At 40.5% G+C, this 27,641-nt stretch overlaps 1 protein-coding gene and 1 gene segment (V, D, J or C); one reads left to right on the top strand and one right to left on the bottom strand.

The window, feature by feature from the left end:
* The window catches only part of tiprl (TIP41, TOR signaling pathway regulator-like (S. cerevisiae)), a 50,167-nt gene extending 42,405 nt beyond the window's left edge, over positions 1-7,762 (bottom strand). Inside the window, exons 1-2 of one of the 3 annotated variants that reach the window (XM_057821631.1) lie at positions 7,603-7,762; positions 6,617-6,743 (exon numbers count right to left, since the gene is read on the bottom strand). In XM_057821631.1, the coding sequence (XP_057677614.1) occupies positions 6,617-6,723 (107 nt within the window). In that variant the 5' untranslated portion in view covers positions 6,724-6,743; positions 7,603-7,762. Of the gene's footprint in view, positions 1-6,616; positions 6,744-7,602 lie in introns of those variants that run through there. The other 2 variants (XM_057821630.1, XM_057821632.1) reach the window with 2 other exon arrangements.
* Positions 7,763-8,060: 298 nt separating this feature from the next.
* LOC130906569 (T cell receptor alpha variable 38-1-like) lies at positions 8,061-15,887 on the top strand. The segment is given in 4 exon segments: positions 8,061-8,341; positions 10,052-10,464; positions 15,227-15,325; positions 15,391-15,887. Coding segments are annotated over 2 exon segments (453 nt in total).
* The last annotated feature ends 11,754 nt before the right edge of the window (positions 15,888-27,641 follow it).

The raw sequence follows: 27,641 nt of genomic DNA, 5'->3' as shown, positions 1-27,641 counted from the left end.
AAGATGCAGCTTTGCTGAAATGTGCTGACACACATGTACAGTATATAATTCCACCTACATGCACACAAATAGCCAAACAAATACAAGGGGTGTCACCAGCTTGGTTGCCCTTTCCCTTTTAGGGCAAGACACCCGTATTTTGTTAGGGCCATCCCAAATAAAAAGCGAGGTGAAGGACGGGCTATTAACAACGATTGCGGAAGCTTAATAGTTTTCCCTCCTTCTCCTTGCAAACTTTTCAACTAAATTGAGTGCCTTCTCTCCTTATTTTGGGTAATATTATAAATGTCTACCTAAGGATTTGTGTTTGAACTTGACATGAACTTTGAGGAGGGTGGCAGCAACCCTGCCACACAAAAAGACTACAAATGTGCTGACTGTTTTACGGCATACGTATACGGCATACGGACTTGGTATCGGCAGATTCTCAAAATGAGGTGACTTGGACCCAGGTGCAAAAATATGCCATCAGGACATCCCTATTTTTTTTTTCACTTCAGATTGACCCTCTGCTAGAACTCCAAGGCTGAGAGGGCAAGAGGTAGAGCCAAAGGCATGAACTTACACCTCCCAGAAGTAAAAGATGACGTTTCATTTAATTGAAATGAATAGAAAATGTTATTGTTCAAGTTTCATGACAATAATGTCTATTTGTATACAAACTGTTGTCAAAAAGTGCCATTTTTGGAATGTAAATTACTCCGTACTCATTTGCTCAACCTCGATGTGCAATATGTCAAATTAAGGATGTTAAATTTTTAAGAGGAGTCAAAACCTGAGATTTATAGTTATCAGTAGTCAAGCAATGTGTTTGATTTTCAATATTTGGCCTTTGAAATTTTTCAACTTTAGCTGGTTATGACGCTTTCAAAATTGTAAAAAAAAAAAAAAAAAAAAAACTGCTTTCTTAGTTTATAAATACATTGGTACCTGGACATACAATCGCTTCAACACACGCTTTTCGACATCCGACGTACAATTTGACTCGCCATTTGTTTCTATATCCAATGACATGCTCGAAATACGACGATCTATGACAGCACCGCTGTTTCTTTGTTTTCCTGCAAGACGGGCGCATGGCAGATTTTCTTGTGAAAAAAATCAACATGGGTTCCAACAATGTTAGTGAAGGTGGTGAAAAATAGGAAAAAAAGGTGATGCTTACCGTTACCATTGACATTAAGATAGATATGATAGTAAAATATACGCGTGGGGTGTGCATCCCTGATATGGCTCGCTCAACAATACAGCCGTAGACGGTCTATGATGGTCCTCCTCCGTTCGCCAGTCTTTACAAATTAAGGTGGCAACTCTTATTGCGGTAACATTGGCAAAGAAATCGCCAGCTTTGTCAGGTTTCTAAATCATTTATTACATCAACTTGTGCCTAGTTTCTGTCGCAGCAAGTAAATGTGAAAAGTGAAAATAAAAAGGCTCACTCTAAAATCAGCTAAGCGATGCGTTCAGGTACACCATGCAAACACATTCCCCACATTAAATGGTAAATGGTGTTATACTTGTATAGCGCTTTTCCACCTTTCAAGGCGCTCAAATCGCTTTACACTACATTTCCATCTACCTACTGGTGAGTGACGCAGCACCAGGAGCAATGTGGGGTTCAGTATCTTGCTCAAGGATACTTAGGCGAGTTCATCAGGGCAGAGAATCGAACCCACAACCTCTGGGTTGGGGGACATCTACTCTACCACTGAGCCACGCCATCCCCAATAACCTGGTTTGTACCGTAATTTTTGTACTATATGCTGCTACTTTTTTCCTTCAATTTGAATCCTGCGGCTTATAGTCCAGTGTGTCTTATTTGTTGATTTGATGGTAACACTTTATTTGACGGCGACGTCATAAGACATCATAATTATCACATGACACTAGAGGTGTGCAAAATTTCCGATTCTTAGATTATTCGCGATTCGGCCGTGGAAGATTTGAGAACGATTCACAAACATCCAAATTCCGATTATTGAAATATGCCAAGTAAAGCAGAAGTACGACACACTCAGCGCGCCGCGCGGTCTTCGGTACGCAATTAGGGACGGAGCGAGAGTAGCTAAACATCATGCTTCTCATTACCCGGCCCCTCGGGTAACGCCAATGCTCAACTCACGGCTCTAGCCCAACTTATGCCACGAGATAAAAAAAAAAAACAACAACATACCTGACTGCTGCCGAAAAGCTGCTACAAGCCACATTATGTTACGGTAGATATCATTTATATAGGACTAGATGCATTATAGCTTCGGTATCGTTACCAGCACATCTACAAAAAACTAGATACGGGCGTTAGTAACGGCCGCCATCTTAAAGCAGTACACTTCCCTGCAAGGCTGTTGTTGCGAACCTTCCAAGCGAACCTAATTAACTTTTTATCTAAAATACTCCTAAATCGGTAAAATATTGACTTGAATATCTTTAAAATAGTTTTAAAACTTTTACATGTTGAAAGTAGACAAAAGAGAAATTATGGAATAACAGGAGCAATTTTAACAACTTTAACGGTTGATTCACAACATTAAATTAATTGAAAGTAGTTTAAAGCTGCTGATATAGAATGGGGACTGGAGTTTTTTTATTTACTGTTATTTTTGTATATTTGTTTACTGCTATATGTTAACTTGATATTGAAATAGTAGTTTGGTTTAGCCTGAGAGGATTTTTGAACAATTTTGGAACTAATGTACAAAACAAATTAAAAAAAAAAAAAAAAAAAAAAAAAGAGTGGGGTGCATCAATAATCGTTTTATAATCGAATCGGAGCCTCTGAATCGTAATCGAATCGTTAGGTGCCCAAAGATTCCCAGCTCTACATGACACTATCATGGGCATTACTGAATGCTTATGTCGTTACGTGTCATCCGGCAAATTATGTCACTAACACCATTTATGTCCAGCTCGGATCTTTTACACAATTCAAAAGTGAGATAATTTGTCGGATAACACCAAATGACATCTGTTATAAGTATTCATAAATGCTCATGACAGTGTCATGTCACACTTATGATTCTCTAATGACAGTCTTGTGACGCCACTGTCAAATAAAGTGTTACCAAATACCATAACTAGAAATTGATGAAACAACTGGAACAGTAACTGAGGAAATAATTAGCACAAAATTTGAAGTTTGATTGTTATTTACATTTGTAGCGCTGCAATGCATGCTGGGAGGCATGTTGGACAACAAAAGTGTTGACAGCAGATTGCAGCAGAGGTTGACTGTCTCCCCCGAGTGGGCAGTGATTGCCAAATGAAGCTTTTTGAAGCAATGAATCTTTGCAGCCAATTGGTTCAAAGCTTCATAGTGGTTCATTTGGTCTTAAGATACAACTGTCAAATAAAGTGTTACCGGTTAATATCTTTTGTTGTAAATATCCCATAATACAGTGAGGAGAGGTGCGGCTCATAGTCCAGTGCGGCTTTTATTGTGAACAAATGCCGTTTTCGTGCCAAATTTGGTGGGTGGCGGCTTATAGTCAGGTGCGCCTTGTAGTGTGAAAATTACAGTATTATTATTATTATTGCTATTATTATATTAGTATTCCGATTTTTTATTCATAATGTATTTGTTTTGCTCTTTGTAATTGATATTTGCAATAGTAACATCAATATTTATTGAGAATTTAGTGTAGGTTTTCGGGCTCTGGAACGAATTCATGGAATTATAATGTATTCTTATGGGAAAATCCTGCTTGACATACAACCATTTCGACTTTCAAACAAGGTCCTGGAACCAATTAACTTCGTATGTAGAGGTAGCACTGTACTCATAGAAAAATCAACCCCTAATTTCACCCAAAAACGCTCAGAGTGTAAAGGATTAATCCATCTGCTGGCGATTGGGAGATCAGGATTCTACGACACTGTGCGCTGGTCTTGATGGGAAAGGCAGGCAAAACTAGGCCTGTCGCGATAACAAATTTTAGTGTGCGATAATTTATCTCATAAATTATTGCGATATGCGATATTATTGGGCCCCCCCCCCCCCCAGTTTTTTTAAACCAATTTACAATAACACAGTGAGAATACAGTATATATTAATACATCAAGGACACCCATTTAAACGCAATAAATATTCACTCTTAAATTCAAAAATACTTTTTAAAGGGATCCTCTATTTTTAAGACAAGTAATTATTAAAAGATAAATGTTAGTATGAGTTATAATAATTTGATATTAAAACCCCTCTTAATGTTTTTGTTTTAATAAAGTTTGTAAAATTATTTTAAGTGACAGGTCGCCATTCTTGTTACGTCGCTGTGCCCGTTGCCGAAATTCCAGCGTGTCACTCGTTAGCTTTCCCAACATGTCGTGTCAGGGCGTCGATTCCACAAAATAGACTGATCCGAAAAGCTGCTGTGGGACCGACGAATAAAAAAAATGGACAGATCCGAAACCAATATTGCAGACACGGTGGGACCGTCAGATCCAGAAAATAGACGGATCCCTTACTTGACTGAGGATCCAGGAAAAATTTTAGGGGGCCAGTTGTAACGCGTGGTCGCCGTGGTGGGTAGGATACGCGCATACAGGGACCAAAAAGGGGGAGAAGCTTCCACTTATGCACATTTATCCACTAAAAATAATAATTCCACCTTGACCACTCACTTCACTCCCCTTGTTTCCATTTGACTGGAAATTGCATCTAAAAGCAGCACATCGTGGCATTTTACTTTGCGAGTTTAGGCAGCAATAAGCAATTGTTGAACACGCTACACATTTGGAAAGATCCCAATGACGTCATCACTGCGAGCCCGCAAACCATGGCGCCAACTAACGGTCAAAATATGTACTAAATATTATAAAATATTGCCATTGACTTAACATTTTATGTGTTTCTAACAACATATTTTAGTACAAGAGAACAATTGTGGTTTATTAGAGCCTACATGTATTTAAGTTAGAGGATCACTTTAATTGCACTTAATAACTTAAGCATTTAGGCAAATGAAAACTTTCCCCCTCATAGCTTCTGCTATGGTGTTCCATACGGATGCAACGATACAGTTAAGTCACGGTTCGGTATGATTTTCGATACGGGGGACACGATTTTCGATTCGATTCCATACGTTTACTTTTTTTTTTTTTTTTTTGCCTAACGAGCAAAAAATAAATTGCCATCATATAAACATGCATTTTAGTGCATAATATTTATGTGCTTACTTACTGATCTGAAGAAATTTTGTATAAAAGTGCTGAGAACAATCTTTACTGTTTGTAAAGTGAGGCAGGGCACACTGTTGATTGCTACAGCTCTCTTAGCAGCTAGGTTTACTACATGAACAAGACACCCTATTTGTGGTCCGAATCCATCTGTGTCACATACTAAATTAACAAAATTTGCAGCATTATCTATAGTCACTGGTATGGATTGATTTGGCCTTCTTAACTTCCATTCATACATCGCGGTTTATGATTCAAAGATGTAGTATATGGACTACGTGTCCCATAATCACTCTGGGCTCACGTAGCCAATGGCATTGGACGTAGCACATCTAGTTTGCTATTTCATGATATCTAGTGTGTGCGCGCATTAAAAAAGAACGCCACAGAAGTCACGTCTGCTCATTACTGCACAACACCAGCATATGACAATCGACTTTCATAAACAGGAAGAGTTTGAAGCACAGCGCTCTTAATTTGCCACCAATGTTCATCATGTCCGTTGTCAAAGCGAGGTTGTAGCAGCTAAGTCGGTAACAATGTTTTGGCGGACTTCGTTGTAAATATCCGGTGTTGTGCCGAAAAATAGCTGCCCTGTGTGAAATGTCACCCCTGACGGGAGCGCCCACACGTCAACAACACCGGCACGCCGGAGATGGTCCGCAGTCAATCCTGAGCACTGACGCGGCCGGTATACGTTGAACAATAGGATATAATGGGAACGACTGGCTCCGGCGCTATTTTTTGCCGGACCTGGAACGAAGATGCATTTTGCGCAGTTGGTAACAAGGAATCCAAACTTTTAACGCGAGGTGATAAATCGCAGCGGAAAAATTACCGCCTTCATTTTTATTTATCGTGCAATAAATGTACTTATTGCATATTGCGACAGGCTTAGGCAAAACACTACCGCTTTTGTCAACATGCATCGCTAAAATCGACCAAAACTGAAGTTACATAGTGTTGCTTTAAATGCATCACTGTTGAGATAACGGATCTTGATTCTCCATTGCGAACCCATATCTGGAAGCCCAAAGAGGAAGTGGGACTGTTGTGCACTGCAGTATTTTGATTTAGGAAATTTTGGTCCCAAATCTTACATATTGCTCCTTTAAATCAGAAAAGGAGGTCATCTGTAACTAAAATTGCTGGATCCCAGATGCAGAGTGAAGAGTCTTTCATTTTCATGTTGAGCGCCCTGAAGGTAACTTAAAAAGTAACTTGTAATCTAATTTAGGTCATTTTTAAAATGAAGTAGCTCAACCATATTACATTTTAAGTAATAGTAATCTGTAATCAGTACTAATCTTTCATTTAGTAGTCAAAATACTAACCCCAATATTCTGTGGGCCTTGAACAAGAAGTCAAAATATTCAAAATCATCTGGCATCTAGGTGTTGTCTGTTTAGTTTAAAAAAAAAAAAAAAAAAAAGTTACACCTCACCTTTCAAGGTCTTTGGATTTCATAATATGGTTTTTGGCTGTTGTCACTGTCCATGGACCAAAAATAAAGTCCTCTTTGGTGATCTTAAGACCATGTGAAATCATCATAGATCGCAGGCCACAATTCACTGCAAGAAAGAAGAGCAGTTTCACATTAGATGGCAGTATAGATTTTTTTTTAATTGGTCTAAGATTAAAATTCATTCGTTTAAAGGGACACTGCAGTCAACATTATTACCATTATTTTCGGACTTCAAGTCATACCTGGCAATTTGCAAATTGCTCATGCTGTCTGTAATTATGCTTGATTTCAAAAATTATTTCAGTCTTGTATGTGTTTTCTGTCATATATATTTTTAGTCAAACAAAATGACAGTTAAATTAGTTATATCTGAATACTTTTCTTTTGAAATAACCACTTACGATTTAAATGAGAGTCCTGGGGTAGTCCGGTTGACCAACCTCAAGTATCTCTCCTTTTTTTTTTTTTTTTTTTTTTTTAAATGATCATTTGTTGAAATCAGGCACTTTCACTTTGAAGTCAGCACGTTGCACGTGACTGAAATAAATTAGCTTGATTTCGTGTTGTCGAATAGAGGCTGGTTTGACCGCAGTATCATCGTAGTCGGTCACTGTACTGTTTAGAAGGAAAAAAATCTATCGAAGGTCCCCGGACATATTCCGGTAAAAATATCAGGAGTGGGTCACTTCAAACTGCACCCAAAACATACTTTGCAGTCTAATCGAAGGACATTTACCACTTTGCTGTCAAGCTCAAAAATGCAGAGTACAATTGAAAACATATCATGGTGATAAATTATGCGAGGCAATAGCTAGTTACGTAGCCTATGTAACTCAAACTACCTAGTTTGAGTGAAATGTTGAGCCTTATCTGCCGATTTGTTACTGACAATCAAACAAAGGCGCACAAACAGTGCTCCATTGGTGCTAAACTACAGAATGCATGAAAACATACTTCATATTGACCTTACAAGATATAGGTGCCTCTTCTGTTTATCCAACGTGGCTGGCCTGGTACTCACTATATTACTTGGTACAGTAATTTGCAGAACCGCCTGTCAGTACATTATTTAGTTGCCTGCGCGATGTATTCTACGCAGGCGCAAAAAGCCGGCCATTTTGGATGAGAAACTACGGCAAGTACAGTCGGACAAAACTAGATTGACAACTCTAATATTCGCAACACAAACACTAGAATCAATCACATAAGTACATTAAAGCAATTTAAATAGTATATCTGACCTCACAATAATAAGACAAAGACAGATCAATAATATATGGATGCTTTTTGCAGAAGTCTGTAGAGAAGTAGAAAATTTGACTCAAACAAGAGGAACGCTACTTCAAAATAATATTAGGCTCGAGCGTATGACGTGGCACTCGCGAGGTTTCCGCCGCTATCGCCATTGTGGAAGCGAGAAACATAAACTGAGGCATTTCAACACAGGTCGCTCTTTAAAAATGGTGGGAAATTATTGTGCGCTAAAGAATTGCAACAACCGATCGAATAGAAAGGAGAATGTACAGCTCGACAGAACACCATTGAGTTTCTTCCGGATCCCTACATGGAGAAAAGGCGAGGGAAAGCTCATATCTGAACTTACCAAACGTCGAAGAATGGCATGGGTGGCCTCGATCAGAAGGAAGGGCATAACGTTTGATTCTCCAGTTACACACTGAGTTTGCTCTATGCACTTCCACTCCGGTAAGTTAATTTCGTTTGTTTACGCAAATTTCTGTAACTTTACGCCCTAAGTCGGCCTGTTGTTAGCTATTGCTACAGCTAAACAACTAGCATGCATACATGTGCATTGTCTTCATTAGACATAATTCCTGTCGTTGCTAAATGAAAAAGCTGTAATATTTTGACGTGAGAGAGTGGCAAAGAATTTGTACACAGGCTACATTTTATGCAGCAAAAGATTTGTACATCCGTGGTCACAGACTAATGTAAACACACATTGCCTACCTTTGCTAGAAAGATGGTGTTGCCGTTTACTATGGTCATAAAGTGAAGATCCTGCACCCATCCGCAGCAAAACTGTTCGTAGCTTTGTAGCGATTTGTAGTTTCGGAATTGCTGATGAGTGTAGTAACATATACCAAACACTAAATACAGCATGATGTCCATTTCGCGTAGTGGTGGAAGCTTGTCGACATCTTTATTCCATTTGTGTTCGGCTTGCTCGTGAGGGTCAACATTGTTCACATCCTTAAAATTGCTCACATATCTGTCCTTCGCCGTGGTAACAAGTTTGTCTCTGTTTCGAACTGGCAAGTTTTCCCTACATTTTTCCATCTTTGGCACTCGTAGTTGAATTGTATTTGCCGTTAAGTTTAAATGTCCCGTGATGCAGACGTGCTTCCGCAATGGTTGCGTTGTCGCAAATCTCGCACGATCCCGTGCTGCTGTGACGTAAACGCTCGAGCCTAATTACTCGAGCAGTGGCGGTTCCAGGATATTTCTGAAACGGGCCAAGAATGGGCCACATGTAACCCTCAGAGGTCAAGTGTCGCTGCCATCTATTGTTTTGGTCAACATGCAATACACAGATTATCCTGGGTGTAGCAGTAAAAACATCTTTGTTTGACAGTGTCAAGCAAAAATGAACCTGTGTAGTTAACCTCCACGAATTTGGCCCCCCATTTATATGTATAATTTATGTTAAAAAATAAAATAAAATTTAAAAAAAAAAAAAGCGCAACTGTTTGTGCAGTAAAACGTTTTTTGTGCTGCTATCATATTTGAGATATTTACAATTCTTTTATATGATCAATTTGAGGTCAACCAGCTCCCCATTTGGATGAAAAATGGCTAAAAATAGCGTCAATAATTTCTGCTTCGTTTGTGCTGGGAAAAAAAAAATTGTGTCACAACGGTTTTGTAGATATTGCGCTTATAATTTGTAGTGATGACGTCACGCAGCCCCCATCTACGGCGGAACGGAACCACAATGGTGCTATTTGTTTGTGCTAGGTTTGTGCTCATTTGTTTGAAAAAAAAAAATTATTTGTGTTGCTATCGTTTCATTGATATTGAGATATTATTTTGAATGATGATGTCAATTGCAGCCAATCAGTATCCAAATGCTGCATTCAAGGGAGGGGGGAAGCCGTTGTTCTGTCAAATTTTCCACCCTTAAAATATTTTTCTCCCAAAGCTGTTGTGGTGGTGAATAAGCCATCTTTTACATTCAGTTTGACTCAGTTGGATGTTATCCAAAGGTGCTAAGTAAACATATTACATCGTAAACATACATGTGCAACACCAATTTGGCGTAAATTAATGCTTAACGACACGGCAAAGAAGTAAACAGTGAGAGAGCGGCGTGCAGTTGATGTGTGCAGCTAACATGGCAGATGGGTCTTGTTTTTTTTTTTTTCTAAACCTTTACTGTTCATCTGTTTGACACAGAGAATTAAAGTCTGAGTGTCCAGTTGGTCTGAACAGGGGGGTTGCAAGTCAGCGTGGCCCATCCCTCCTCCCGCAGCTCAGCAAAGGGGCCACCGGGCCACCCACTCCCCCATCAACCGGCCTTCAGGGATGGGAAGAGGGGACGCTCCACCCACACCCACCCCCGCCCGCCCCACAGCCGCAGCCCCCCCAACCGGCACGGCACACCGCGGGACCCCCAATGGCCCACCAAGCCCAAGGCAGGGCAGGGCCCCCCGCCGGAGCTGGCGGCACCCTGCCAACACACCAGCATCCAGCTAGCCGGGAGGGGTGCGCGGTATGACAACAGGGAGCACTTCCCCGGTACCCAAGACGAGGAGACGCGGCAGGATGTGTCTGAGGAGAACTTTGTACATGTCCATCCATGATCAAATGTAAGAAAATATTCCTTTCTTTAAAGGAAGTTTGTAGTGTTTACTTTGTAACCGCTGCATTCGCGGCCATTTTTAACATTGTGAGCATGCGCAGAGCCGCAAAGTTGCAATTTCTGATGGGATGCAAAATTGGCAGAACACGGGACTTATTCCACCCAGATGCACAAATGAAGCACAAACGATTGGCACTATTTTTAGTAGTGATGGCCAATGAAGCTTCTTGTGAAGCTCCGAACTACTGGGCCAAATTGATTTGAGAATAGTTTCAGTTCATGAAACGTCATTTTCAGTGACATCTCCCGACAAAAGCTGGAACTGCAGGGGCTCACAAGGCGTCTTTCCTTTGAAGTGTGATGCACAGAGGAAAGCTGATTTTGAAGTGCTATTTCGTCATCCTCTTACAATAATCGCCCAAGTCACTTTATTTATTTATTTATTTTTTTTTTTGTAGAAAACATGAAATACTGAAACCAAATTCTCATTACACTACACTACTGTTCAAAAGCCGTTACACTATACACTATACACAACCATTTTGAACGGTAGTGTATATTGATTATTAATTCAATTTCAGGGGAGAATTGAGTAATCCATTTGACCCAGGATGTAGCCAATTTTAGCAGAGGTGGCCAGCATCCTGAAGAAATGTTCAAGGAGAAAAATAGTAAATATTTGTCTAAATATCTCTAAGGCAGATATTTAAAGAGGACGACTATTTACAAATAGAGACTTATGAATGTGTTTTGTGTTACTGATGTGAGCGATGTGAGGGGAAAATTGCTGTGTGCTTGTGTAACTGGTCATCATGTGGGACGGAAAACATTCAAAGATTTTTATTGAGGTACATTAATATCTGCACAGTTTGTGGATTGAGTCGATTTCTTTTTTTGCTTACAGCTTCTCTACATTTACCAAATACTCGCTCACAGCGAACAGATGATGCAGGTGTGGATTAAAAATGTTTTGCTAAATGGAATAAATGAGGGTCTGGTGATTCTGCCAGTAAATGAGTGAGTTTTCAGCTCTTCCCATTGGTGGATCAGTAAAGTATCGCTGCACCTCCTTTGTTGCATTCCTTGACCTCCTGGTATCAGACGTATCTCTGTCCAGAGTATCAATACCGAACTTTAATTTTGTTAGCAATGTAACTTTTTAAAATGACATTACTTATGTTACGTGTTTATAGTCAGCGCACGTACCTTATCAGGAGCGGTCAGATTATAGTGTTCCCACATTTCAGAACGACCTCTGTTCCTAGCTTACTCGTTAATGATTAAACAAAATAGATTTCTCAGCAAGTCAACTGCAAAAACGTATATGAAGCACGACGACACCGTGCCGCAAATTTAACATTTGTTAGCGCTGTTATGAAATAATGAGATGCTATAATTCAAATCGCCTCAGCCAGTCACTTGTCAGAAACGAGACAGCCAGTGTCTGTGACCCATCTGATTGGATTATGAACCGATAGGGGTGTTCCTGTTTCATACATCATATGTCACATGACTTGAAGCAAGCTCTGGAGCAGTGGTTCAATATAAATATACGTCATCGGTTCAGAGCGTGTTTCGAAGATTCATTTTCAAGCTGCCATCACTATTTTCACCAATCTGGTGTCTTACAAATGTAATTAGTTGATTGCAGTCAGGTGCTGCTTGTTTTGCAGGAACCTCATTGGTTGAAGACCAGGACCCACTGTGGCCCTTTGTGGAATGGGTTTGACACCCCTGCACAAGATCCTAGAAAAAGCAACAGTTGGGATAGAGGTGACATTGAAATAGAGATTGAAGAATCACATCTCACATCTTTTTCATTGCCACATTTAAGCACTTTTTAAAGACTTTCAAGACCAATTTTCCAGTACCTGCAATAGAATTGGGATAACGTTGATATTCGTTTACGAATAGGCAGAAATGTGCCCTCTCAAAAGTACACAAACGTCGAGCGTTTTGTGGCAAATTCTGTCCAATAACAGAGGTGCCGGCGTAGTGATATCATGCTGTTCGGTGGACGGAGACGTACAAGTCACTGCCGAGGAAACCTTGATAAGTGCGCTTTCTTGATCTTTGCTGAGCTTTTGGCCACTGCAAACATGACTCTCTCACCTCCAATTGCTAAGCTAAATGATATCTCGATGCACGTTTGCATGAAACTGTACTTCACGAACTACAAGAAAGACTACTCACGTTCTCATTGAAAAGCTACTGACATGGCTTTTACAGCTATTACGCCTTAAAATAAGATGTCGCTGTTTTCTTGTGCAACAAAGGAAAAAATTGCATTTGTGTTTGGGACTCTAATAAATAGGCTTGCTGGAGTCCCCAACGCTCTTCACTTCCTGGCTGTGTCTATATGTGCAGGCCTGGTTGTCTGAGAGTGAGAAGGGCGACTCATGCGCAGCAAATAATGTTTTACACAAAAGATAATTGTGAATTTATGCAAATAACACGCTTTCGTGCACATCAAACATATTGTTGTTCACACAGAACACTGAAGGAATTTGTCTTCCCAGCCAAGCCGCCAGAGCAGCGACAGCCGAACCAGTAGGTGTCCCGCTGACGTAGCCCCAGCATATCGGCCAGAAAGCCAAACTCCGCGTGTTCACTCTGGTGTTAACCCTTTGCACTGACTCAAAGTTCCAAAAGTTTGAAGAAGGCTCACCGAAAACAGGTTGACAATTTATTCGTCGACAGTGATCAAAAAGCAAGGCAAAACAGACGATGGAGAGACACTGCAGGATCCAGGGTCAGCAAAACAACTAGGATTGTTCCGATCATGTTTTCATGCTCCCGATACGATCCCGGTCGTTTTAGTTTGTTTTAGAGTATCTGCCGATCCCGATATTTCCCGATCCGATTGTTTTTTTTTGCTCCCGATTCAATTCCAATCATTCCCGATCATTTTTCCCGATCATATACATTTTGGCAATGCATTAAGAAAAAAATGAATAAAACTCGGACGAATATATACATTCAACATACAGTACATAAGTACTGTATTTGTTTATTATGACAATGAATCCTCAAGATGGCATTATTAACATTCTTTCTGTGAGAGGGATCCACAGATAGAAAGACTTGTAATTCTTAAAGGACAAATGTGACTTTGTATATTGTGACTAAATATTGCCATCTAGTGGATTTTTATGAGCTTTCAGTAAATGATAATTCAGCCATTTAACTTCTGCCCAAATGCATGATGGGAAGTGCAACCATGACTGTGTGTGATGGTACCAATTGATATATCTTCTCAGCGTTGGGAAATAAACTAGGGTGTCAAGAAAAAGATCAACTAGTACCTTCCCCACATTGCTTCACACGATATTTCTGATCGTTGAGAGAGGGATTGTAAGGCTTTGGCCAATTAAAAAAAGCTTCAAAGGCTGCCAAAATTCTCTCTCCTCATTTTGCATTGCCTTTTAGTTCTATGTATACGTAATACGGTGCAATTATAGATTAAACGCGACGATGCGTGAGTGGGTAGTGCAGCGCATGCGTTAATTGCGTCAAATATTTTAATGTTATTACCACTGCTGACGCGATAAATTTGACAGCACTTTAAGCCAAAACTAAAGACTCTGGATGAGTGTAAGACATGATGAGTGTCAGACGTTTGTCTGTAACGTTAAATACAATTAGAACGTGATTTAATTAATAAATTTTTTTTTTTAAAAATAAAAAATAATTATATATATATATATATATATATATATATATATATATATATATATTAAAAAAGGCATGTCCGATATTTTTTTGCCGATTCCGATACTTTGAAAATGACGTGATCGGACCCGATCGGCATCCCGATCGATCGGGTCTCTAAAAACTCTCTAAAACAACATCTCTAAAAACATGGATACATCGAAATGTCCCCGAGAAGTGACAGTTGTTTGCTAAAATGTTCAGTCTTTTGAAAGCTGCTGTGGGGTGGGCCAGGCGGAGGGCGTGCCTGGGTGTTGTCTTGGGATAATCCTTCTGTGGCAGGTTTGGTCAGTCAAGTACGTGGGTCATTGTTCATGGCTGCGTCGTGGTTGCTACGGCAACTGAGGTGGGGGTTCGTGGTTGCCACGGCAACTGAGGTAGGGGTTCGGCATGCCTTGACGTCTAAGGCGCCGAACTATCAACTTGTTGCCTTGGTAGGGTGGGGGTGTCCTGACCCCACCGAAAAGATGCTAACATCTTTTCCTTTGCTTATCAGGCGAGGGCTGATAAGCTGGTCCACTTTACTGTGTCAAAGCGCATGGATAGAGTCTGCTTGTGTCTTCAAACTATGGTTAAATGCATTACTCTAATGAATGTGTTAGACTAGTGCAAACAGTTAAACGGCGTCTGCGAGAAAAGTAAATATCCCCTTCAACAGTGTGACAAAAACAGGAACTGGTCATGCGATAAAAGTGTAAAATGAACATGTATGCACTGCTTTATTTGTATATTTTGCGACCTCAGATTACTGAGGCACCGATTCTAATACGCCATTCCCTGGGGTTGACGATTTGTTGAGTGACAACCATGCAACTGAGAGAGCTTTAGAACGAGCGTGCAGCGGTGATGAAGTGAACTTCATTTAATTTTCCTTCCTTTTTAGACAGGGTGCTGAGTAATATTGCGTGCATTTCTAAGCACTTGATGTATGATTCAAGCATTTTTCAAACTTCGAAATGACAACATTAAAATCGAAGCATTTTCAAGAATTTCCTGCACTTCTGCGAAGCCTGAAGGCAGGACATGTCTTACAATGTTTGTTGATGTCATCGCAACAGGAATTGAAAGCCAGCCACACCCATTCAGCTACAAGCATTCACAGAGAGCTGAGATGAACTGCGCACGCTTGTGGGTGCTGATGGCTGCTTTGAGCCTCGGTAAAGGCATCTGAGATCATTGCTATTTTCAGCTTGTGTCTGACACTTTAGTTGCTCTCTTACAGGAAATGGCGATCAAAGGGTTTACCAGCCAACAGGGTATCAGTACGCTGCGGAGGGTGAAACAGTGACGCTGGACTGTAGCTACAGTAGCTCCCAGAGCAACGATTATATCTTCTGGTACAAGCAAGAAGGAAACGCAGCACCAGACTTTGTTTTGAGCGCCTTTAAGCATGGTCAAGGCAAAAAGGGGAAGAAGTACGCCGAGAGGTTTCACTGCAACATAAATACCTGGACCCTGCAAGCTCCGCTACATATCACGCGCTTAGAGCTGAACGACTCAGCAATCTACTACTGCGGCCTGCAGCCCACGCTGACAAATCCACTTGTCTGCCTGTACAAAAACACCTACATCCGTTCCATGGGTCACATTGGGGGGGGCAGCCTTACAGTAGTAGACAAATACCTGTAGATGTGAAAAACAATCAATCTTAAAATATTAAACCTTAAAAAATAATAAATGATTGAAATTGTATCCATGCTAAGAACTCACTCATTAAAGAATACTCAAGACACCTCCTTTATAAAGTTGTATTCAAACAACGTCTAAGGTGCAACTGCTTTGAAATGAGCGGTGGCCAAGTCATCTTTTGTCATGTGTTGAGGTTTCAGAGGTATTACGTGCGGTTTGCACATCTGTGGCGTAAAGGCTGTTTCGCGTGTTCCGTGAATCAGATAGGCTATCGAAATTCAAATGTACAGGCATTAAAGTGCCTATGATGGCAAAAAGCATGTTTATTTAATAATTTCCGCAGTATTTTATGCTCCTGAATGAAATGGACCGCTTGGATGTGTGTGGAAGTGATCAATATATTTATTTAGTTTTTTTTAATTCCGCGCCATGAAAATGAGCGACTTCCTGTTTTGACGAGGATTGCTAATGTGGCGTCAGCGGGATTGCCATCTTTAGTATACAGCTGTATATTGTCATCTACAGTATGCAGAACGACTGCGGATTCAGCTGGTTTTGCGGATTAATTTGTTTATTTTTCACATCACGCCAACCAAACGGCTGCAGAAAAATGTTGCTGCACCAGGGTTTCAAAAGGTTCCCATTCATCGGTTGATATTGGCCAAAACAAGCCCTACTATTGTGGGACCATTGGACTGACGAGAAAGTGAGTAAACATCGTGTTTTGTATTTTGTCAAATACTGGGATCATACGTAGGTGGCTTGCATTTTGTGGCTGACATGCTCCTTGCCCACTCGGCCGACGACCGGCGGCTTGTCGCACATCCCCCCGCCGATAGAGCACTATATTCGGTTTATTGCCATCTTTGTGTGCCCGGTGTTCTGTCAAATTTTCCAACCGATGAGAAATTGCAACTTTGTGTTAAAATTGGCCGCGAATACCACAATTACAAAGTAAACACTACAAACTTTCTTTAAATAAAGGACTATTTACTTACGTTTGATCATGGATGGGAATGTAGAAAAGCTCATTGCAAGACACATTCTGTCATGTTAGCTGCACAACAACTGCAGCCGCTCTCCGATGACTCTCTCGCTGTTTACGTCTTCGCCGTGTAGTAAAGCATTATTTTGCCATATTTGTGTTGACCATTTGGCAGCTACGCTCTACTCCGACGTCGGCCGGTTTGTCTGGCGGTCATTGTCCAGCTGCTTCCCCGCAAACGAGCCCTCTGCCCTCAGAAGGGGAACGACGAGCTCTAACTTGCTCGCCGACGGGCGGGTTGCCGATCACCAAAGATAATCGACAACCCCACCGCAATGTGAAATGATCCGGGCTAGTTATGTGTGATTTTCAGCTTCGAAGACTTTGAAACATCACTCGGTTCGGGTTAGCATGTCGGCTAGCTGTCACGCCTCTTGGTTTGTTTACATTCTCTGAAGCCGGCAAGTAAATGACAAAAGCCCGACTAACTACGATGGCATAAAATATCGTTCAGTAGGTGCGACAGTAAAGGTGAAGTGAACAAATTTGACTATTATGGAGTAATTTTGCCATGTCGTACTGGATAAATATATTTTTATTATTTCATATTCCATTTAGCACAAGACTGTTATTTGTCATGACCATACCATTTATTTAGCTACTGGGGAAAAATACTTGGATAAAAAGAATATCCTGTAAAAATATTGGAGAGACTGAAACAATGACATTTTGCTGCTCTCTGTCGTATTATCCTTGTTCTGAATCTTCCCCCTCAATGGGCTGAATTCTAAATCAGATGAAATCGTGACCCTGCCGACGTCATCATCCAGCTGGGGACGCTAAAGAGCTATAATGACAGACGGGTCTAAACGGCAGATTAAAAGACTTAATTTCTCGTCATCTGCGCTTTGCCAAATTGTTGTATATAGTCAAATCGTCTCAAAAAATGATTCTAAATCACATAATAATGCTATTTAAGACTTTTTTCTCCTGTCGTACGCACTTTAAATCAGAACTGGGCAAATGTAACTGCAGTGGAAATCCAGCCTTAAAAGACTGAATTGTTACCTATTATAACTGACCTCAATTTCCTCCCCACCATGATGTTCCTCTCGGCTTTTGAAACAGAAACCATAACTGCTCTCATCAGTGATGCAGGTGCCATGGCAACCACTTCCTGTGGAAGGAAACACAGACACAACCAATATCACACATTCACATTAAAGTGTAATAAACATTTAGGTCGTCTGAAAGCATAATAACAATATTTATTATATTATATTCATTCATTATTGAATTCTAGCCATGTTGTCACGTCTTCATATGTCGAGACAAATGATGAGTCAAATTTTACGTTGGACGTCAAAAGTTTCCTAAGTCAAAGCGATCGTATGTTGAGGAATCATTGTACTTTACTCGTCCCGTGCATTTTTTACACGCCACGTATTTTGTCCGACTCGTTCCACTCTCAAGTTTTCTCATACATTGGACCTTACCCCTATTAGCTCATCCAGTCTGACTGATGGGTCATTATTTCATGTGTAGTTCTCTCTTTGGGTTTTCACCTCCACCGTTCACCACGTTGATTCCGCGCAAATATAGTAACCGGAAGTCCAAGTGTTGGAAACCTGGGATATTGGGTGTGTAGGTCTTTTGACGTGCCAACGCAAGTCGAGATAGTGTTAACAGAACTCTGCAAAAGCTCTTTAGTCAACGTCGTGTTATGAATTGAATCTACCAGGGCCAGTGCTTGATTTGTAGCCGAACGTAAAGTGCATATGACAGTGCAGGGATGACAAGACGGGCACAAGTCCCGGAACATACGCAGAAAATGGTGCTGAAAACAATTGGCAAATGCCGACTTGCCATGCTGTGGGACTTACAAGCCTCAATTTCAGATAATATCCATGGTACAAATGTTATGACAACAATTTACAATTTTTTAGGCATATAATCTGCACAGAACGGGCAATTGCCCACATAACCACAGGTGGGACTCACAGTAACGTACAATCTCACTTGTAAAACATCAAACATTACAATAAATAACACAAACCTATTCTTTTGCGAGTTTCATCCCCCCTCGTCTTCTCTGGCTCCAAAGTTCCCACCACCTTACAAATTGTGCAGCCCCAACCTGAATTTCCTATAATGGTATTGGCCTGTTGCTCCGGCTGTTGGTGGTCCACCTGGCTGACTGCTGGCACTCTAGCTGGCCCCCACTCCGGGTGGCGCTGAACCTGAACAGGTGCTGCCACTGTAGCAGCTTCCTTCCCCAGCTTGGCTGGCTGTCCGTGAACCTGGCTAGCTGCTGTGGCGCTAGCCTCCTGCTGTTAGCATGCCTCCTCCGTTAGGAAGGTCACTGCAGCTGCCCTCATTGCCGGTTGTTGCTTTTCTGACTCATTTTGAACCATCTTCCTTCTTTTTGAAAAATGAAATACTGTTTGATCCTGGCTGCTTGCTCTTCAGATGCTGCAAATTCAAAGGTTTTTTTTTGTGTTTTTTTTTTGTCAGGGGTGTGATTTGTTTGGTTCAGCTTTTCAGCACAACAACAAATCTCCAACTCTGTCAAATGACATTAATTTTTTTATAACATGCAATTCTTGGGATTTGTTACTATAATGACCGTAACGATGCACGGTCCCTTTAAGAGACGTTGAGACTGGGGAACTGTAAGGTTGTTGTAAGTGAGGGGGGGGACCGGCGAGAAGCAAAAGTTAGCGGTCGAATGTGGCGGCAGTCCGCTTAATTTTGTTTATTTTTTTCTTATTGTTGCCATAATAAAGTGGAGAAAGCAATCTCCTCTCCTTCTTTCCCCCCATTCAGGGCTATTGCAATACATTTTTAAAAAACATTTTCATATTATGACTTCCTATACACGAGAGGTGCCGGATCTGCCCAAATAAGTCCTGGAACACAGGGAGGCCAAAATCAAGAGGTGCCAGACCTTGTTCCGAAGGCTCTGGCATTAATTAACCACTGACCAGGGCCATATATTAAGAGGGTTACGACACTCCCATAGGGATCTAATATACGACTTTGTTTCTGGGTACTTCCGGGTTATGGAGCCTCGGGTAGTTCCAAACATGGCTTCGACATGGGTGGGCCGCATTCATACGAATGGCTGGCTGCCAAGTATATTCGGAAGTAAGTTGATGAAAAAAATGATCCCTTTTGAAATTTCTAGTCTGTATTCTATCAGAGGCGCTTTATGATGTATATGTTGAGCTTTATTTGTATGTGCGTGGAGTAATTATACATATATTTTATCTTGGTTAACGACCAATTTTATCCTACTTTTTAAGCTGAATCTGCTAACTAGGAATGTGTCGTCATGGATAAATTCATTAAGTTACTATCTCTTTTAAATTGTCAACTTTTTCAGAGGCCGTTTGTGACGTACACACTCATCTGTATTTGTGAGTATTGGTAGAGGACTGGCTTTCACGTGCTTATTAGCTCGATTTTGTAAGCTTTGAAGTAAGGTATCCCCCTCATTAAAGAGTACCACGTCAATGCATGACAACCTGTATTCTTTACACCAAAATGCTTGACATTATTATATTTTAGAGATGTATATAGATTGAAAAGTGATGTCAACAAATAATAGACAAAAATTTATAATAAAAAACTAATTGAATGTATGATTTTTAGGTTACATTTTCATGATCCACATCACTGCTGCTGGTGTCTGCTGATGGTGACTGCTGGCTGTGGGCACAAACAAACAAACAAAAAAGCCTTGTATTTCATCTTTTCACGACTGACTGTTGCCCTCCATTTTTTCTGCTGCTCTTGGTCCATGGGGAAACCATGCTGCACAACCAACCATCACAGGCCACTGATCTGTAAAATGTTAGGTGTAAACAATGAACCATGACACCAATTCCACAAATTGTTCAATAAATAATGTGATTTTCTTTTTCAAAGGGTAATAAGTTGTTATTGTCATACATTACACCATGTTGAGGTAAATCATAAAATGTTGTTCCTGTCTTGTAATCATTTTGTGTTGCTTGGGTCCAAAATGCTAACATTAGAGACTATATTCAAAATTTAGTTAAGTTATTCAGGAAATATTTGTTAAATGTAATTTCTTTGTGTTTCAAGTCAAACTAAGCCTTTAGAAATAAAAATAAAAATGTACACAAACGATAAGCATTAGAAAGTGCAACAGTAAAGAAAAGTGGAAAATAGAATTTAAAAGTTGTGACCACAAACCCAAACTTTTTGGGGAACAAGTGTTTTTAGATGTCAATGCGATAAAACAAACTTGGAACTACCACTTAGAACTTGGGAACAAAATATGTTATACATGGCGTTATCTTTAATATATTACCACAGGTAGGTGAATCAAGGAAATCTAGACATTATGTGGAAAAACAGTATTCTAGCTGTGGAAAAAGAAAAACCTAAATCATCTTGCATTTCAATGTAATTTCCCGTGCTCGAGCTAACAGAAACATGATACGTTCACTCCACAACATGTGAACGTTCCCTTCTGCGTTAGAGTTTACATAGTTTTCAGTTGTCACCTGACCACTCCAAATGTAAAACCAGCACTTACATGTAATAATGCAATGACATAATCAAACAAGTACTTGGATACGTGATTTTATCCATTTTTCCGTAAATGTCGCAATTACCGCTGTCAGTTCCATTGAAAACCACTCACTACTACTAAAACTACTCAAAACTACTCACGCCCTACATCACAGGTGTCAAACCGATTCCAGAAAGGGCCTAGTGGGTGCAGGTTTGCTTTCCAACCAATGAAGAGGACACCTTTTCACCAATTAGATCTTTTACATGTGTAATCAGTTAAGCTTTGTCAGGTGCTGCTTGTTTCAGCAGGAAGTTCATTGGTTAAACTCTGCGCTTTATCGGTTGGAACAAAATCCAGCACCCACTAGGCCCTTTCTGGAATCGGTTTGACACCTGTGCCCTACATGAACCACGTGAACACCCGCGGCGAGAACAAAGAGTGTCGTAACCCTCTTTCCTTGGCATTGGAATCTACCTTCTTTTGCCTCGCGAGGAGGTCGCCGTGATGGTTAGATGCCTCCTCTGGCGTTTCCAAGATGGGCAGCGGCGGAGCAGAAAAAAAGTAAATTATGTACATTGGAAAGTAAAGAAAGTATAGAAAGTTGATCTCTTCTGGGCAGAAGTGTTGTTTGGTCCTGCCGCCGGTTGATTACGTCACACAAATTTACAGTCTCGTGGTGTCACAGCATGTCACATTTTAATATATTTTTGAAACAAAATGTAGCCTATTTATCCCCTTTTGCATTTTGCTACGTTTCTTCTTTTTAAACAAAAACGGAATAAAAAGCCAGCAACTATTTTTAAGTGTGATTCATTTAAAGTTTATTGATTAATGACACTTTTCATTAAAAACAACAACAAAAAAACAACAAGTTCAAACACAAACACAGAAGCAACAAAAAGGTGGTCGCGTCACACTGGCTACTCTACTCTCCCGAGCAACAGGCGCAGTGTCATAACACAATTAATGGCGAGCGCCTTGAAGAAAACAAGACGCAGGGCGAGGACGATGAGGGAGGCAATGTTCACCTTCTCATCTGGCAATGACATTCACATTTAGATCAGTCAGACAATCTTGCCTGCACGTGTTCCATACCAACCTGGCATCAACACGTCCTCGCACCGCCACGGTCTCCTGACATCTGTGGCAAAAGAGCAGGAAGCCAGATCAGGTGGCAAGGTAATTCATTTTTTGTGATAGGCAGATTCCTCACCTTCCTCACATGTGTCAATAAACGCAGCTGGTAGTAGTGCCACCTGGTTGTATATAGAGTTGGCCGATATTCGGACAGCATGAGACTCCTCGAACATGGACCGTTTCTGCGTCTTTTCCGTGGCACTTTTTTGGCTGAAGCCGGTGGCGAGACACGCTGTCAGGTTGCCTCCTTTAAGTTTGTAGAAGGATGGCTTTAAGTCTTCCGCTAAACCAAAATCAAGCACATTGTATTAGTAAAGCAAATTTATACATACAGTGGGTAAAAAGGGCAGTACAGCCACAAACTGACGTGAAATGGCACAAAAGCCAGTTTGTGCTGATGTAGAATGCAATAAAAGGAACAGGTGGATAACAACAATGTGTGAGTTACAATTAAAATTGATGTCTCAAGCCCCCATTTACTGCAAAATGGACCGGAAGGGGTACCATTTATTGGTGCCACGTTTGCGCTAGTTGTTGGGACACCCCTCTGTTGGTACGCTTCGTCAGCGGCGGGAGTTGGGCCTGTCATTGGGCAACAAGGACTTTCAGATCCCTCCACAGATTTTCTATGGGGTTGAGATCTGGAGAATGGCTAGGCCACTCCAGGACCTTGAAATGCTTCTGACGAAGCCACGCCTTTGTTGCCCTGGCTGTGTGTTTGGGATCATTGTCATGCTGAAAGACCCAGCCATTTCTCATCTTCAATGCCCTTGCTGATGGAAGAAAATTTTCACTCAAAATCTCTCAATACTTGGCCCCATTCATTCTTTCCTTTACATAGATCAGTTGTCCTGGTCCCTTTGCAGAAAAACAGCCCCAAAGCATGATGTTTCCACCCCCATGCTTCACAGTGGGTATGGTGCAATTCAGTATTCTTTTTCCTCCAAACATGAGAACCTGTGTTTCGAACAAAAAGTTCTATTTTGGTTTCATCTGACCATAACACATTCTCCCAGTCCTCTTCTGGATCATCCAAATGCTCTCTAGCGAACCGCGGACGGGCCTGGATGTGTACTTTCTCCAGCAGGGGGACACGTCTGGCAGTGCAGGATTTGAATCCCTGGCAGCACATTGTGTTACTGATAGCCTTTGTTACTGTGGTCCCAGCTATCTGTAGGTCAGTCACTAGGTCCCCCCGTGTGGTTCTGGGATTTTTGCTCACTGTTCTTGCTATCATTTTGGCGCCACGAGGAGAGGAGGGAGTTGAAAGTCCATGTTGCCCAACGACAGCCCAAAAACATCATTGCTTTACAGGAGATGTGCACGGAGGAATGGGTCAAAATAACAGCAACGGTGTGTGAAAAGCTTGTGAAGAGTTACAGAAAACATTAGGCCTCTGTTATTGCCAACAAAGGGTACATAACAAAGTATTGAGATGAACTTTTGGTATTGACCAAATACTTATTCTCTTATTTTTTGAATATGTTTTTCTCTACTGTCATCCTGCACCTACTTCCACAAGGTATAAATCTGGCACACATTGTTTTCTTCAGCAACAACCTCATCAGATGCTTAAATAAGGATCTGATTAGAACCTCGCACATTTAATCAGGTTTATGCATCACTCCTGTTCTTCCGGTCTGGCTGTGCTTGTAGCCCCGCTGAATAAAATAATTCAAAATATTTGATCACAGCCATGATAATGAATGGTGGAACATACTCTTAATGGCCTATTTTTCATTCCACACCTCAATAAGAAAACAGTAAAAACCTTTTATGGACCTTTTATGGGGCGGCCTTTGTGACTGGGCTGAACTGTCCTCCAGCAGGATACTTAACCAACAGGTGTTCCTGATGTTGCTACCTCAGGACTGTTTCAGTGCCATGAAGTTAGAAAAGCACTTTTCAAGCAGAAGCCAATCTGTAAGCCATCTATCCCCAAATCCAAAAATAAGGAAAATGCCATATTGTCAGTGTAAATGCTTCTTTTTTTCAATTTAAAAGTTGCTGAATTCAGTTTAGTTCCAAATCTAAATATCAGGAAGCAAACTCATCAACAATTCTCATTTTCTTCTAATGAAATAAATGCTATGCAAAATAATGAGAGCATTTCTTTGAAATGAGATGGCCTCTCAACCCCGGTGTTTCTCAGGAAAACATTCTTCGTCAAGCTTGACTCTGATGTTAATAACGTTGACCGAACACCCTTCACGATGCAAAAAAGCGTATCAGCTTGCGTGAGAACAGTCTGACAAATTTACATCAAGATACTACTAAGGCAGGAAGTTTTCATATGGGGAAAAAGAATAATCCAAGTGGAAAGAGAAAGACAAGTAAAATACAGTAAGGCAAATCATCTCAATACCGGTGATGCCGTATAAAGTAGAAAAGGATCCTACTGTTTTCCACTGTTAATTTGGTGCCACCCCCGAACACAATCTTGTAGCCCACAGCAGCATCCACACAACGGCACACACTGTGACACAAACCTACAATTTCATTAGCCACACCCATCACCCTTGGTCACACTACATTCTTCAACTGATGACACTGTATTGGCTCAGTTCCGCTCAAAAGCCTGTCACCATTGTGACGCAAGGGCAGACAAAGTTCTTGCTTAAAAGCTGACTGCCTGGCTTGCTTAATACACAAGTCAATTTTAGTAACAGAGACTGCACGCTTATTAATTCCACAGCTACATTATATGTACTTTTAGCATACATTATTGATGGTAGCTTTACATGTAATGCAAAAGCTACCATCTAGAATATTCCTTTTTTTTCTTTCAATTTCTTTGGCGCGGCATCCAGCCTACAGTTTTAACCCATTCACACTGTCCAAACACAAAAATGACCAGAATTTTCGCACGGCGTAGGGAAACTTTTTTGACACACACAAAAAAAAGACTGTTCGGCCAAAAATGCATTGCATTTTTTAATGTAAAATTTCAAAATGTATCTGACAGTAAATGCTAGTACTTAGCACACGGTCCATCAGTGCTTGATTGATGCGTGCATGCTGTAAACACAAGCAATGTGATACCGGTTCGCGAAAGGCCTTTTCACACTATAACCGTAGGTGGAGTTTGACTTTTTTTTTTGGGTGGGGGGGCAAAACATGTTGATGACCCCGGAACGCACTGTCAGCAATGAAATTAATTGACAATATATCTACAGTATATGGCGGAAAACCCAGATAAGACTGAAAAAGCTGTTTCTGCTCTTGCACAACACTTTAAAAGAAACTGCTGTATTTTAAGCCACAACAACTGTGGATTTTGATAGAACAACATGTCTATATGGTGCCATAGCAGATTCGTGGTGTATTAAGCCCTGGAACAATTTTTAATTTGTCCATTTTACCCTGAAAACCCCCGTTTACAGATGTCGCGCAACCGCTTTTGTTTCAACCCAGCCATCGACGAAGGTAATTAATTATATTTATTATTCAAAGTGTCTGTCGTTTTTCGCATTGAATCATTAATTGATGTCTCATATTTCGGTTTTTTTTTTTTTTTAAATCGACTTTAAAAAAAATTTCACTCACATATTTTAAACAAATTTTGTCACAATGAAGAAAATGGCGTTTGTAAAAAAGACACGGATATCTACCTCATAGCTATCGCTTAATTGTATTTTTTTTGTTACTGTCGCATTTTCTCCTATATGTTAGATGATAAATAATTGATCCAAACAAAACAAAATCGGAAAAAAAACATTTAAAAGTGTAAATATATGAAAAAGAAAATCTCGACCACTCCTTGATGTCTGTGATTTCTGCATCGTGACCCTTGTTATATTACCATATTTCACCCATAAAATCCCCCCAAAATCCAGCTGTGGCCATTCACAGCTGTGTCTTGACACTCGGTGATGCATGCTACATGGAGTTTTTGGATCGAAACAAGGTAAGTACGCAATAATATCTCATTAAAGTCATGGCGTCTGTAATTCTGCTCTCGCGTGCTCTCACCTCCAGATGGGGTTTTGCTGTTTAAAAAACATTCTTTTTAAAAAAAAAATGCCCTCCCGTTCAAAATTTTTCTTCCCCCAGAAAATAGAGATTTTAAGCTTTCCAATGATGTATCACACATGCATATCGGACAATTTTTAAAGTTGGCTAAATTGGGGGTCTCGGAGCGGAACTTCAAGTCACCTGAGTGTTTTCAGCCATATATATATGGCGGAAAACACAGACAAGACTGAAAAAGCAGTTTCTCCTCTTGCACCCCTCTTTAAAATAAACTGCTGTATTTAAAGCCAAATACATGTGCTTGATAGAACAATATGTCTATATGCTGCCATAGCAGATTCATGGCGCACTAAGCCTCTGAACTATTTTTAATTTGTCCGTGTTACCCTGAAAACTCCCGTTTACAGACGTCTCGCAACCACTTTTGTTTCAACCTAGCCATAAAAAGAAGGTAAGTAAGTATATTTATTATTCAAAATGTCTGTCATTTTTAGCTTAGAATCATTAATTGATGTCTAAATTTTATTTAACTTTTTTTTTTTTTTTAAAAACCACCTTTAAAAAATTATTCACTCGCATATTTTAAACTTTTAAACGAATTACGTCACAATGAAAAATTTGGCATCTGTAAAAGTCACGGATATCTACCTCATTACTATTGCTTAAATGTATTTTTTTTTGTTACTGTCGCATTTCCTCCGATATGTTAGATGATAAATAATCGATCCAAAAACAAACAAAAAAAGAAAAATAACGTTTAAAGGGTAACTATATGAAAAAGAAAATCTCAACCACTCCTTGTTGTCTGTGATTGCTGTATTGCAGGGGTGGGTAAACCGGTCCTCGAGGGCCGCATTGGGTCTTTGTTCCAACTGATTCAGCACAGACAGTTTAACCAATGAGGTTTCCGTGGAAACAAGAAGCACCTGACTGCAATCAACTGATTGCGCTTGTAAGAAACCAGATTGGTGAAAGGCTGTCCTCATGATGGGTATTAACAAAAACCTGCACCCACTGCGGCCCTTTGTGGAATAGTTTGCCCACCCCTGCTGTATCGCGACCCTTGTTATATCACCATGTTTAACCCATAAAATTAAAAAAAAAATCCACAGCTGTGTTTTGACACTCGGTGATAGATGCTACATGGAGTTTTTGGATCGAAACAAGGTAAGTACGTGCTAATATCTCGTTAAAATCGCGGCGT

This window comes from Corythoichthys intestinalis, chromosome 18 (genome assembly GCF_030265065.1).
Source record: "Corythoichthys intestinalis isolate RoL2023-P3 chromosome 18, ASM3026506v1, whole genome shotgun sequence".
Lineage (NCBI taxonomy): Eukaryota > Metazoa > Chordata > Actinopteri > Syngnathiformes > Syngnathidae > Corythoichthys > Corythoichthys intestinalis.
This window is presented reverse-complemented; position numbering and strand designations above follow the sequence as displayed.